General features: G+C 38.2%; 1 protein-coding gene across 1 annotated transcript in view; it reads left to right on the forward strand.

Annotated features, from left to right (window-relative positions):
• Positions 1-11,896, forward strand: part of RASGRP1 (RAS guanyl releasing protein 1 (calcium and DAG-regulated)) — a 96,528-nt gene extending 84,632 nt beyond the window's left edge. Inside the window, exons 14-17 of the mRNA XM_011989326.1 lie at positions 229-265; positions 1,411-1,563; positions 5,615-6,000; positions 9,330-11,896. Of these exons, the coding sequence (XP_011844716.1) occupies positions 229-265; positions 1,411-1,563; positions 5,615-6,000; positions 9,330-9,464 (711 nt within the window). The 3' untranslated portion in view covers positions 9,465-11,896. The remainder of the gene's footprint in view (positions 1-228; positions 266-1,410; positions 1,564-5,614; positions 6,001-9,329) is intronic.
• Positions 11,897-15,460: the final 3,564 nt, after the last annotated feature.

The following is a 15,460-nucleotide window of genomic DNA, read 5'->3' on the forward strand; positions in this document are numbered from 1 at the left end:
ACTCCAAAAAAAAAAAAAAAAAAAAGCTGCTTCTTGAGAAACTTTGATCAGCATAAACTCTTCTCATGTTTAATTTAAGGTCAGAAGGGACAAGACATGAGAGATAAATGAGGTTTCCTTCCCACTTGAGCTAGAGAGTAGAATGAAGGAAAACAAAGGAATGTCACCTTGTAGCCTCACACCAGATGGATGAATGACATGTGGTATATTCTGTCTCTTGTTTCATAGCTCTGGGGAGTGATCAAACAAGGATATCGATGTAAAGGTAAGACTCAATATTGTTAACTGTTTTTCCTGGTGTATCAGTCCATTCTCACGCTGCTATAGAGAACTGCCTGAGACTGGGTAATTTATAAAGGAAAGAGGTTTAATTGACTCACAGTTCCACAGGGTTGGTGAGGCCTAAGGAAGCTTACAATCATGGCAGAAGGGGAAGCAAACGCATCCTTCTTCACATGGTGGCAGGAAGGAGAAGTGCTGAGCAAAAGGGGGAAAAGCCCTTATGAAGCCATCAGATTTCATGAGCAGTCACTCACTATCGTGAGAACACCATGAGGGTAACTGCCCCATGATTCAATTACCTCCCATCGGATCTCTCCCATGACACATGGGGATTATATGGGCACTACAAGGTGAGGTTTGGATGGGGGTACAGAGCTAAACCATATCACCTGGTCTTAAGAGTCCCACCTCTAAAACATTTTTTTGCCCATAGTAGTTGTCCATTTAGTCCACAACTTCTCAGCAGAGTTCAGAGTCTCATCCCCAAAGTGGTTTCCTAGGACACCCTCGTTGAATGACCACCACACCGAAGAGAGAAATGCCTGGTTGCACAGTTAGGCAGTTTCCCTTGATCAAATCCACTTTCTGTTGATGTTGGCCTAGAACAGGGATGGCTGGTAGGAGATGGTGCTCCCATATAGTCATGGAAGGGTGGGTCCCCAGTGAAAAGGATAGAATCTCTTCTGGAACAGAAGATAAACAATTACTAAAGGCCCTTTATCATTCAGGACATAACTGTCCTTCCTTGTGACTAGGAGAATTCAGGAGTGAAAGAAAGGAAACCTTTTACTGCAAGAAAGAAAATAAGACCTAACAGCTGAGCGTTTCCAGAGGGTGTCACTAGAGTAGGCAGAATGTGTGGGATACCAGGACACCATCTCTTCCCTCCAAGGTATCAGGATACTGCTTCTGATGCTGAGACTCACTGATAAGGGCTACATTAAGAATGTGAGCTCTGGGCTTCACAAAGTGAGAAGAATGCTAGCTTCATTAGGAATGTTGTGTCTTAGCTCCAGAAGATAGAACAGACATGTGTGACAAGAAAGCACTGCATGAATTTGGTTGTGAGACACACTGGGGAAGAGAGAAAAATGAAAGACTTCTTGACCCAGGATGTCTTGTCCACAGACTGCGGGATGAACTGCCACAAACAGTGCAAAGATCTGGTTGTGTTTGAGTGCAAGAAGCGAGCCAAGAACCCAGTAGCTCCCACAGAGAACAACACCTCTGTGGGGCCAGTGTCCAACCTTTGCTCATTGGGAGCCAAAGATCTGCTCCATGGTAAGTAGGCACTGGGAACATTCATCTTGGAAAGTGAAGTAGGAAGCGAAAAGTTTTAGAGGAGGAAAGATTACCTCATGACTCTATGTTAGAGTTTAAATTGAACCTCAACAGCTAGGCCAGGGCTGACTCCTCCCCCAGTTTTAGATTTTAGCTCCATGGTGCCTATGTCTCAGACTTGAGGTGTAAGAACAGCAGAGTCCTAGTTAGGCATAAAAATCAGCAGGTACTTATTGAGCACCTACACCAAGCACAGATACTGACTTCTGGCCAGGACAGTCCCTCAAGTTAACAGTTAACTATCCCACCCTATCCCCAGCTCCAAACCCAAAACAGTGATAGAGAGAATATGTATGTACATGCATATGTATGTGTGTGTATATATAATGTAAATTCACATACAAAGTATATAAATAATATTAAAAGGCACAGTGCATTCAAAAACAAAGACACACATCTCACAGGTCAGACATGTACTAGAAACACACAGCAAGGAGTAGATGCGAAAGCTACTAGTCTGCTTGGCTGCATGTCTAGAAGCAAGTAGAGGCAACTGCGAATTTGATTGCTGCATAGTAACAGAGACCACCTATGCATGAAAGGTGACCAGAACCAGACTTACTGCTTAAAATTGAGAAGGAAAAATCCAATGCTTAAAAAACTGTGACTATCACTTAGCAGCGGGAAGCAGACTTAGCCACAGGCAGTCTTCTAGTAGCTGAGTGACTGTCTATGATATCCCCAATTTTTCTCCAGGAGAGGAGCCCCAAGCCATTAATTTAAGACCAGGTCCTAGTCTGGAGGACCCTGAGGGGCCAGGTAGCAGTGATTGTTGAAATTCTAGAAACAGAAGGCTAAATATAGAAAGGAAGGGTGGGGGGCAAAACTCCCACTCACATGGAGCTTGCAGATTAAAATTCCAAATCATACAAGAAAAATCCTAGGACTAAGCCAAAACATTCAACATTCAAGAAATAAACTAGCAAATTCACTTATGTTAAAATGCAAACAACAGTACAATAAGGAAATGACTTTAAGTATGTTTGAGATGCCCCAGATCTAAAGTGCAAAGAAGCAGAACAGACTGTCTCTGTCTTCATGGAGTAGTTCTAGTTAGGGGGAAGATAATATATCAATATAGAGCAGTTTAGAAACAATGCAAGAGTATATGCTAAGAACCAAATAGGTTGCAGTGACAGCAAATGACAGGAGGACATAGCAGAGAGATCGCTGTACTGGGGCTGTTGGGACTTTATGCAGAAGGTGGAATTTCAGCTAAGTCTAAAGGAAGGGTAGAATTAAGTTATGGCAAGAGGGCAGAGCACATTCCAGATAGGATGTACAGTAGGAGCAAAAGGCAAAGGGCAGAACAGCTCTAGTACTCTTGAGATAGTGAGCAACAACAACAAAAAAGGTGTTAAGGCGATTTAGGTAAGAGATGAAGTAGAAAAATGAGACAGTCTAGAGAGTCTTAAATGACAAGTGCCTGTCTATATGATAAAATGAGGAGCTATTTAAAAAAGAGTAACATAAAGGGCTTGTTGGGGAGGGTTGGGGCACGAGGCTTTATAGTGCTGTACTAGGCCCTGATCTCGGAGCTGGCTGGTCAGCCAGCATGTCAAAACACTGATCACCTTGACTAACTGAAGAACATACAGGTCTTCAGCAAAAATCCAATGCTTATTAGGTTAGTGCCAGTTTAATATAAGAAGCCATGTAACTTCTAATTAGAACCAAAAAGGGAAATAATAAATGAGTTTATTTATATAAAGCACTTAAAATCGGGTTTAACACCTATGTACCATATGTTAATATCATTACTCTTTTGAAATAAGCTCCCTAAAGTGGTAAGGCCACTATAGTTACAACAGATGCCTAGAGAAAACTTTAAGTCCATATAGTATACATTCTGCATTTGAAGCATTTCTAATGTTCAGTAGTATATATCAATATGCATTTGTTGATCAATTAGATCAAAGCTTTAGTGCTTTACTTCCATGTAAGAAATCCACATTCCTTTTTATCACGTCAGCCAAGTACAAATTTTCTGCTGTCTTCCTAAATCCTTCCCCTTACTATCTATCTAAACACAGGCTGACTTCAAACTTTTGGGATGTTTTGTTCTTAGGGGGAAAAAATCCTCTCAGGGTCTTAGAAAGAATATGCTAATCAACTAAGGATTTGATGTTCAACTTTTAACAAAAATCACAAACACCATTGTGAAAAATAGGCCTATACCCTATATTTCATTCATGTACTCTGTATTTTCAGAGTTACACATAACCTTAGGGCACCACAATTCTGTCACATAAAATGCAGATTTTCAAGTGGCAAAGGTAGCAGAGAACAGCCTGAACCTGAGACCTCAAAAGGAATCCCTGAAGGGGCTGCTGTTAGAGATTTCTCCTCTCCAGGCCATCTCTCCTCTTGCTCCAAACCCTGCCCCACACTGGTAAGATAAGTAATTTTCAGGAAGTAGACCAACAGGTAGGATAAACATACATGTATCATGGGCAACAAAATGAAAATTACTATATTATTATAAAGTTGCTAAAAGTCAAGGTCTATTTATAATGGCAAAAATGACTATTGGATATCATCCATTCTTAGTTGTTTCCACCTCATTATTATCTGGGATGGTATCTGCTTATCAAATCAAAATTTCCAGTGATTTCTTTTAGCCCATTACTATCTTTCTCAATCTCATCAACTTTCACTTTCTTGAAACTTGTACCTCTCCTAATTTTTATAACACTGTGGTCTCTCAGGACTCTTCCTGCAATTTGAAGGACTTGCTGTTGCTTTTTGTTCTTACTGCTTTCTTCCTTTTGCTCCTCAAAGTGTATAGTGCCCAAATTTCTGTCCCAAGCTCCCTGTATGTCTAGGAATTCAACCTAAGTAATGGACGTGATTATATTCATAATTTGACAATTTATGTTTGGTAAAAAGAATATATAACTGTATTACAGAAAAGTTGGAAAATGGAGATAGAAAAAAATCATCACCCATAACACTCCTCCAAAAAAGACAATAATTATTTTAGGGTGACCATAACAATTTAAATATTTGAGCACTTAAATAACTATGTAATTACAATTTTGAGCTTTAATGGATAAATATTAAATGTTAATTTAAATTATGTTCTCTTTGGCAAGAGTTAAACTAGGATCTTTGTAAGATTTCTGGTTTTACAACTGGTTGATTCTGGTCAAATACTAATTAGAAAACTTTTTTTGTTGTTTTTTAAAGCCATCTTGACTATACTAATCCCGTGTCTTCAAAGTCAGACTATCCAATGTTTTAATTACTGCTGAGTCTTTCCAAAAAGTAAACTGAGATGGTCTGCAGCTTATCTTAAAGCCTATCTATCACTCACCTCAAATGCATCTGCTCTTACTCTACTTTTCCAGGAAATTACTTCTTATGGCTAACATTACTAAGCTGGGTCCTGGGTAGTGGGTCTTAGTTGAAGAAAACCAGAGAAACTTACCTTTTTCCTTTCAGTATCAAACAAGGGCAATACATTTTAAGGTACATTTCCACAAGGCTAAAACTTCCTTCTCATGGTTAAGCTGTGCCCATTGTACAAACGGGTCCCCAGAGAGTTCTTATCTGTTAGAGGGTATCTATATCAAGACTGAGACACGAATGCTGAGGGTTCCCAAATTTCAGAGTCAAAAAAAAGTATGTATGGAGCATTTCTGTCTATGTACTGTTCTTATTTTCTTTATTTTATGAAATTCTATAGCACTGAGGCAGGGGCTTCAACTTACCTCCAAAAACAGAAACCCTCTAGGCAACCCGTGTGCAAACAGAAGAAAATGCTCTTTCTCAGGGTGGATGTAGCTTGACACCAGTGGCCATGTCTTGGCCAGCAAAGCCCCTGGATTTCAGCCCTCACTTACCCCCTAAATTGGGTGCCTGAAAATGGGTCCTCTGAACATATGGAACTCCTGTAACAATAAGAAAGGTCGCATTGAAACTAACGTCTCAGTCTTGAGTCTCTGCTTTCCTGAGCCAGAGTACTAGCATGTCCTGTATCTTCCTACAGCACCTGAGGAAGGACCTTTTACGTTCCCTAATGGGGAGGCTGTGGAACACGCTGAGGAGAGTAAGGATCGGACCATCATGCTGATGGGAGTGTCCTCACAGAAGATTTCTCTTCGGCTGAAGAGGACTGTTGCCCACAAGGCCACCCAGACTGAATCACAGCCTTGGATTGGCAGTGAGAGCCCTTCAGGTCCCTTTGCGCTATCTTCCCCAAGGAAGACAGCCCAGGATACTCTTTATGTGCTTCCCAGCCCCACCTCTCCATGTCCCAGCCCGGTCTTGGTCAGAAAGCGGGCTTTTGTCAAGTGGGAGAATAAAGACTCCCTCATAAAATCAAAGGAGGAGCTCCGCCACCTGAGACTGCCTACCTACCAAGAGCTGGAACAGGTACCTTCCTTTTCCTTTTCCTTTTTCAGACTATCATAGAGAAGTGGAGCCAAACCAGGACAGAGCATGGAAACTGAAGATTCAGATCCGGCTGATTACAAGCAGTCTAAAACAAAAAAGGAGGAGGGGAGAAATGGGGGAGGGGGAGACAGGGAGGGAAGGAAGAAAGGATGGATTGATTCCAGCTTTCTCACAACCCACTGGGGGCCTTGGTTCACATTACACAAGTAGCACAGGCTATACAGGGCTCCCCGTCACCACACAGGTGGTGGCATTTCGGAGTGCTGGTGCCAGTGCCCAAAGCACTGTTTACTAGGCTCATGGAGAAAAACCACAGTATCTACTGGTCAGCTTTACTGTGCTGACACCACTCCTTTTCTAGATGGAACTAAAATGAACTTGCCTAAATCCTCCTTCCCTAGAGGTCTCCTTGTTATGTTCCATCAGGGTTATGGTTTGGGTTCATTATGGTTACGTAAGCATCTTTCTAAGAGAAGTTAGTGATCTTAGTTCTACAGCAACAACAATAAGAGAAAGGTGAGTGTATTGTGGCTCACCATAGAAAATGCCTCCCTCCTAACATAAACCAGGAGAATCTTTTCTAACACATCAGGGAATATGCTGCTCTTTTACACATATTAGAATAGTGAAAGCAACAGCAGCAAGCAAATGCACAGTTGAATATAATATAGAGCAATATAATGTATAAAATATTAACAATTATGACAACAGGAGCTGCTTTTCAATGTTAGGCTCACAATGTCCTAATTACCAGGTACCTAACAGAGACAATGGAAAAGACAAAATAAAGTTTACCAAGGAAAGGAGAACAAGAGTTTGGAAACATGGTACCAAGGCTTGAGAGAAGGGAACAATGACATTAAAAATAGGAAAACAGGGCTGGGCAGCATTTTGGGAGGCAGAGGTGGGTGGATCACTTGAGGTCAGGAGCTCAAGACCAGCCTGGCCAACATGGTGAAACCTTGTCTCTACTAAAAATACAAAAATTTAGCTGGGCATGATGGCAGGTGCCTATAATCCCAGCTACTCAGGAGGCGGAGGCAGGAGAATCACTTGAACCCAGGAGGTGGAGGTTGCAGTGAGCTGAGACCAAGCCATGGCACTCCAGCCTGGGCGACAGAGTGAGACTCCATCTTTAAAAAAAAAAAAAAAAAAAAAAAAGGAAAGTAGGAGATGGGAACAGCAGAAGGAAGAAGAGCCAACAGCCAACTGTTGAGATGCTCAATTCTGAAGGTTCAATCATGACTATACTTCTTTTTGAGTATACAACTCACAGGGCTGGCTCAAGAGGTTACCTATAATTGGTAAGAACCTACTGTCCCATGGCATAGTAGTTTCTTAATTATAGGTAACTAAGCCATTTTAGAGACAGGGAAGCAAGGACACATTAATATCAACACTACTATTCACTTTATTAGAGAAGAAGGAATGCCTTTCTGGCTCTTCCCAAAAACATCAAGGTTTGCACTGTGTTTCTGGAGACCTGTCAGTGCAAACACAAAACCAATATCCAGCTAGTAGATTCCTTATATAGTTCTATATTCTACAGAGTGAAAAACTGTCCATGAGGGCTTCAGGGTTCCCTGCATTGTCCTCAATGCTCTACCTTTCCTGTCAGACCCCCAGAAACTGAATTAGAGAAACATGTGAAGAAACAAGTTAGACAACGTATGTGGAACTCTTGATTTGGTGCTTGGTACAAAGAACATAATATTTAGAGAAACATATGAAAAAAGAACAACGGATTTTCCGGATGAATGGTACTCTCTTGCTCAGAGTTATCATTAAGATGTGCCATAAAAACCAAGTCAGAAGGTGGCAAAACGTGGGTTAGACAAACCCCTTCCTCTTTAGGGACAGAAACTGCCAAATGCAACTTTTAAAACGATGAAAGAAACCTCAAAAAATGAACTCAATAGAATAGAAAGAACTTTGGTCTTGGAGGCAAAGATTGGGGTTTTCAGTCCCAGACATTGCTTACACCAGCTGTGAAACTCTACAACCTATTTGGTCCTTGTGAAATACAGGGCTGGGATTCCATGTTCTGTAAGGTTTGCCTCAAATCTTGACATTTTACATGCTGATGAAAGGGAAAAATGTGGTTGGGAACAATGCTTTGAGAAGTGGCTTGTAGGAAGACTAGAATTCCTACTCAGCAATATCAGAGGCAGTAAACCCTCTCACCATTTTGACCACCACCTCTCTTTACTTATTAGGCTTGTCAGATAGACCTAAGGTCCAGAATTCACTGTGTGCATTTCAGAGGAACAATTATGTGTCCCACTTTCCCATTAAGTATAATCCTTACAATGACTAGTCTATGTGTAATTCAACAGTCCTATCCATAATAACTAGTCAAATTGTCAGTATTTACAATATGTAATGTAAATTAATAAGTATTAATAAATATTACATATTAAGTATAATGCACCACTGAACCAGCATGGGACAAAAGCAAATAAAAGCTTTTATGTTTAGATATACCAGGGTTCAACTCTGCAGTTTTATACTATATAGCAACATTTTCCTTTGTAAGATTGGAGGTATACCACCTATTTTCAGGGTGTTTGTGAAGGTGAAGGTATTCCATTATCATGTCACACAGTACAGGCACATAGCAGGTGCTCAATATCATACAGCAGCTAAGACAGCTATCTACATAATTCAGATTGAGAAACAACCCAGTGTATCCCAAATTACCCACTGTCTATATATAATATTCTCTTGGAGTAATCAGTATAGGATAATATAAGAACACTGGACTCAAAATCAGAAGACTGGAAATCAACCGTTGGCTCTATAATGATACCACTACAAATGAGATCACTAAATCTCAACTTGGAGGGGGAGTAAAATTCTTAACATCATCAAAAAGTTACATTTGTTTTCAGTAATTTGTGGGGAAAAAACTTAGATAAAATTAACTGTAACACCTCGCATGAAAGAATTCTCAGTTATGCTTTCACGGCTCAGACCTGATCAGAGACAGTTTCTGCAAGTTGAGATCTCCCGCAAGAAAACATCCAAAAGTTTTGTCATTATCTACCTATTGCTCGGAAATGGTTTATTCTGCCTGCTAACCACTCACAAACTTTGATATGATAACAAAGACTAACTGCTGCTTACAAATGCTCGTTTGATATTTAACTTGCTATTTTCTATTCAGGGCAAAATAACTATCTTGAAAATAGTTTTTAATTCTCAGCCACAGTGAATAAGAGATGCCAATCAAAAGTAGCTCTCAATTTGTAATTCATCTGCTATTCATTGCTGCTTTATTAACATACCTCATTCTCCTTTCCCTTTAGGAAATAAATACTCTGAAAGCAGATAATGATGCCCTAAAGATTCAACTGAAATATGCACAGAAGAAAATAGAATCCCTCCAGCTTGAAAAAAGCAATCATGTCTTAGCTCAAATGGAGCAGAGTGACTGTTCTTAGCCCAGAAACTCAAGTAGCACAATCTGTAGATGAGTATAGTGGAGATCTCATTTCCTAAACTGTAACGCACAGACCTGAGGAACTTTAGATTGACCAGCTTTAAAACAGTACTTTAAAAGGAAAAGCCTGTTATTGTTTATTTACCTAAAAGATTCCTAATGTGCAGCATTGTTTTTCAGTCAGTTGACTCAAAGGGGGAAAACTAAAGAATGAAAAACCTTTGCTATTCATACACTGACGTTCATCAAAAGTATGCGATCTAAAACACGACTGTCACTTCCTTACAAAGGGGCATCTCAGTGGCCTGCCTGGCTGATTCGTCCTTAAAACTAAAATCTCTGGAAAATGTATTTGCTTCTTACCCTGTGTTTTCTGCAAACTGACTTATTTTGTTCCAGCCAAAGCTTGCTAATAATAGAAAACTACCCATATTCCAAAAGTAGATTTCCTCTGTATCCCAGCATACTTTGTGAACCTGGCTCCTTCTTCACTACCTCAGATCTAATCAACTAGCCTATGTACCCTCCTTCCTCACTACAATCATAACACACGAGCATATCTACCTAGAAGCGAATTTCTACCCATGTAGCCACAACTTTTTAGAGGCCTATTAAACATGACATCATCCAATTGCAGGTCAACTCATAGTTGTAGCCTTGCAACTTAACAGTCATCATAAAATAATCAAATTAGGTACCTGGAAATGTAGTTATTACCATCTCATATTACTGTCTAATTAAAATAAACCTAACGCAAACATGTTTGTCCTTATATATTCTACAGTGGATAGAATTAGGAATTGATGGCTTTAAAAAAAAAAATCTATGAAGAGTCTGTTTAACTCTTCATGTTCCATCTTTATCTCTGAAGTAAACTATTTTGAAAGTCCTCTTTTTTAACTGAATTTGTGCTTAACTGTCTTCACTATTAATACTATTTAGAAATAAGCTAATTGGATCAGTGGCTTAAATAACAGCTGTGTGTACATATGTATATAATATGTATATACAATATCAGGCATGCAAGTGGCTTGGAATTTTGTTTCCTCCATAAAATGTGGAAGTGAATAAAACAAGTTTTAGTCATTTATACAAAGTCACAAATAAAAGTTCAGTTTGTCACAAGATGAAATTGCTCACAAGGTAAAATTGTATTGTTTGGCAAAATCACAAGTAACAATCCTGTGAGTTTTCTATTATGCAGGTTAATAATAAATGGGCTCATTTAGTTGCCTGGGCAACTATTCACAAATTCATTTGTCAGCCTCTTTTTAGTTCTCTTAAAAAAAAAAAACAACATATGATCATTTCCTTTTTGGGGGTACTTAGCTTCCATGCCTATTAAGTCTGCTACTAGACTGACTTGAAATTCATAAACAAGTTGTCCAATTGCCAAGAATATGTTAACAATTAAAAGTTCCAAACCTAAAGCCAATAGCACCAAGTTTTCGTAAGAATACGAAGTATATATACAGTATTGCTTACCTGGAGGATTCAGATCATTTAGGAATTCTCTTTGATGAAAGGCCAGTTCCCATTTGCATTCCTCCTTGCACTGAATTTTAGTAATGTAGAACTAACTTGTAGTTAGTGTTTCATTATATTATAAAGAATCATTTTACACACATATTTACCCTTTTCCAAATTTAAACTCAGAAATACCCAAAGCAGGCCTGCTTAGGCCCACTACCTGGCATATAAACTTAATAGTAACACTTTGTTATTTGCTTTTTATAGGACAAACATGAGTTAGGACAAACTCTAAAATTCATATTCTTCACTGTTCTTCTTTTCCTTTTATATAGACCAAAGACGGTATACTCCAATTTTTTAAAACAGTCAAGGAACACAATTTTTTTCATTCTTCCTACTCTGCATTCAAAATAAAGATCCCCAGTTTTTATATAAATAATCTATAGGGATTCAAAAGGTCGCAGTCCCCTTAATTAGTCAAATTAGCAATGGCTAAACAGTATCCAGTACTGCAGAATTTATCACTGAAATGGATAAGAGGAAACAGTTTCATCACAGGTTTTTACAGTCCAGCAAGGGGCAACGAGGTATAGTATACAAGTTAATAGTATTTGCGTTGAGCAACATGGGGCTAGAGGGATCACAGAAATAATAAGAAAATAAAAGCAAGGTTTTGGCTTATCAAGCCGAGTGCACGTTTTTGCATCTCACACGACTTTAGTTTGGCCAGGTATTTATCTGCCAAAACAAGGACAAATCTTGTTTTATTAACAGCAGGATCACTTCTCTTTTTCTTTGCTGACTCACCTTTTTACTGGCCCGTTGTGAATTTCTGTCTAAAAATGTATAATATAGAACTGCAAGAAAAAAAATGTACAGATTGTAAAGTTTTTTGATACCTAATGTAAGTTTTCTTTGTGTAATATTTATATGATAAAAGACATTAGGATCCTTACAACATAAATGTCTTGTGTTTCTTCTACTTCGTGACCATGTAAACACTTTACCTGAATTTTTACTATAATCCACAGCTAAGACCACTCCCCTATTCTATTAATCAAATTGAGTTTTCCTGGAAGGAAAGGCACAGCAGCTATTCAGTTTAAAATTTTCTAAATCTTTTTACAACACAAAGAAGTAACACTATAGAAATATTCAGTCTCTTTCCATCTTATTCATAACTTACAGTGGTCCCCAAATATTAAGTCTATAAATACTTAACATTAAAGGAGACAGACTTGAGGTTGTCCCTTCTCTGTGGCTTTTAATTCCACAGTTTCATCTAAGCAAAATAGCAAGTAAAGAAGAGATCCTTTGAAGCTATGTATAAAATTGGTAACGACAGCTCAATCCAGGTTACAGACCTACTCAGGGCAATTTATTTGTGGTCATGATTATTTAGAATGATCAGACATAGCCACAATTTTCCCTTAATCGCCAGCTAATTTTTGTTTAACCAAACCAATGGAGAGAGAGGAAACATTTCAGTCAAATTCCTCTGTGGAATGCATTCTGGAACATTTAGATGGGTGTGTATTTATCATTTGGGCAATTCATAATACTTCATACAAAGTAATGAAGTCACACTGACTGCCTGATCCTGAAGGCGAGATTAAACTACCTGCTCACCTCCCCCATTTTCATCCCCACATTTCTCTCACCTGTGCTCCTTCCAAGGTATAGATAGTATCACTGCTCAGGACATTTTTCTGGTCACAAATTTTTTTTAGGTTGTCATGCCGCCTCTTGTCACAAATACAAGTAATAAGATGTTTTTTATTTAAAGTGTTTTCCTTTTTCTGTTTAATGAGGCAAGGTTTCCCTGATCTGCAGAACAAAAGTAAGTTCAAAGAAACCCTTGTTTCCCTTTCGATGCGTGCTTATGAGTAATAGTGTGGTGATTATGTATGGACAGAATACATGCTCTTTATATGGTCCAAAGGAAAGATGACTACTTTAGGCAGAAATTCCCAGTAAGATCATGTCTTTATGTGCTATTAGATACCAGGCTGGACAAAAAGAGAAGAAAAAGGGGAAGGACAATGAGGTAATTAAAAAATGAAATTGAGAACCAGGCAAACAAGAATGAAAAGGAGATATCAAAAAAAGTGTTAGATTTTAGGAAGCAGTAGCATGCCATTCATCATACTCCATGGTGTATTGCACTCAATTTATAAAATATTTTCACACTATGGCCTTTCACATTAAGGCCCCAAATCTCCTTCCTGCTATTCTAGATACTGCTCAGCAAACTGTTCTACAAAAGTTTTTACTGAACAAAGATTATCAGGAAAATCCCACTTTACAGGAGAAAGAGTAAAATATTAGAGTCTACCTGATTCAGCTTTTCATTCAATTAAGGTTTATAGGATGTGTACATAGGAGTGGTTTCAGCTCCAACATGATTCCAGGAGCAAGTGCTAAACTTTGATAGGAAATAAGTGATTGCAGTGAATAACGCAAGCAGCGCTCCTATAAAGGTACAAAGAAATCTTACGGAAATCTAATGAAACTGATGATGAACTGTTGTTTCTGCCATATTTATCATAAACCTTTAGTGGTAAAAAAGTTGAAAGTAGTTGTAAATCTCCTTCATCAGCAACTAATGCTACCAAAAAAGAAATGAGGCAGAAAGTAAAGGTTTTAAATGAAGATTTTAAAATAACTTTTGAAATATTTTACTCAAATATTTTCTGAAAATTTTTTAAAAATTATTTTTCAGAGTTCATAACTACTGATAAAGGTATTTTCTTAATTATGGAAAGTCTTTTTTCAGCTATCACAAATGAAATTATATCTTTTCATTAAATATACACACACAAAAAATAACCAAAAAATTTTATATTTTCCTACCTTAAACACATTTCTTCAAAGGGTTAGCTTGAAAAATACATGTCTAAGATTACAGAATATTCAATAGTTACTTTTAAGGTTTTAACATTATTTTAGATTTTACCACAGAGTTTACCAAAAAAAATAACAACAAAAAAACTTGCTAAACATCAAATACCACTTGTCCACCGGGAACAATTCAGCTTTCTATCAGTTGAGTTGGTTGGATCACATTAAGTTGTTATGCACAGGTATTGACCAGAAGCCTACAATGAGATACAGATTTTACACTGAGATTGAAAAAATTTACGGGACCAGCTCTTTTTCTCTAACTCTCTACACTAAGAGAAAAATACATTACTTGCCCTACATCTTAAGGCATTCAAATAGGCCCTCTATAAGTTTTTAACAAATTGTATTTGTACTTAGGTCTTTATGAAACAACCCGAGATGACGCTAAGTGTCTCATTCCTCATTTGACAAATGAGGACAGATCACTCCTTGAGAACTAAGGTCATTTCAATCCACAGCACCCCTGACCTAGTGCCATGATTCAGATTCACAACTCTTGATAGCTAAGACGTTGACTGCTCCAGCTAGCAAACCACATATAGCCATTCCCTAACTTTGTGTTTCCCAAATCTAGCTGTGAATCAGAATTACCAAGGGATGCCTTAGCCCTACCCTTGATCTACTGAAGCAGGAAATTACTGCCTTAATTCTGTGTGATACAGGTCAGCCTGTCTTTTAATATTTGGATATCTAAAGTGAGAGCATATATGATGAAGAGACCAGTTTATAGGACTATTTCTCACACCATCATGTGAAGCTGGTATGTATCTTTGCTCCATTAAAGTATTTCTGACCTCAATCTTAAAACTTTGCTTTGTCAAACAAAATCATGCAGATTTCAAATCCAATTAGACAATAAGTATGTACAGTAAAAAACTTGGGCTTCAATTAGTGAAACTTTAACAGAAACACAGCTAGAGAGGAATCTCCTCCTATAAGAGAGAAAAATGATTCACAACAACTGCCTACTAAATACAACTGGAAGTGCCTTTCCCTATTTTGTAAAACCAAATGAAAAACCCACAAAACACATCCACAGCAATACAGGTGAGGCAAGGGTCTATATTCCTTTCCATTACAGGTGGGGTCATTTATATGTCTAAACCTGAACAAAACACAGGTAACTGTCTAAATTCAATCATGACAATAAAATACTTTCCATTTTCCAAGTTTGATGGTATTATTTACATTTTAAAAAATAATTTTTGTTCTTTTGTTTTTTAAAAAGACACAACATGCTCAAGGGTACATAGAATATGGAAAAAGTCTTCACTTCATTTGAGAGATCAACTGGTAGTAAAAAACAATGTTCTTACATATTAACAATTCAAGAATGGTATCACCAGGGAGTCTAACATGGTGTTTACTTCAAAGATGATATTCAAGTATGTTATTTAGAACACTATGTCTAATGTATCTATAAAGAAGCAAGCACTGCTATCTGATTTTTGTAGTTTTTAGTATCTTCTATATCCACCACCACCACCACCACCTCCTCCTCCATATGGATCTCCGTAGCCTCTTCCACCATAGCCCCCTCTTCCACCATAACCCCCTCTTCCACCATAATCTCCCCTGCCTTGGAAACCTCCTCTACCACCTCCTCCTCCTCCCCCCCAC

This window comes from Mandrillus leucophaeus, unplaced genomic scaffold, assembly GCF_000951045.1.
Source record: "Mandrillus leucophaeus isolate KB7577 unplaced genomic scaffold, Mleu.le_1.0 Scaffold35, whole genome shotgun sequence".
In the NCBI taxonomy this organism is placed as follows: Eukaryota; Metazoa; Chordata; class Mammalia; order Primates; family Cercopithecidae; genus Mandrillus; species Mandrillus leucophaeus.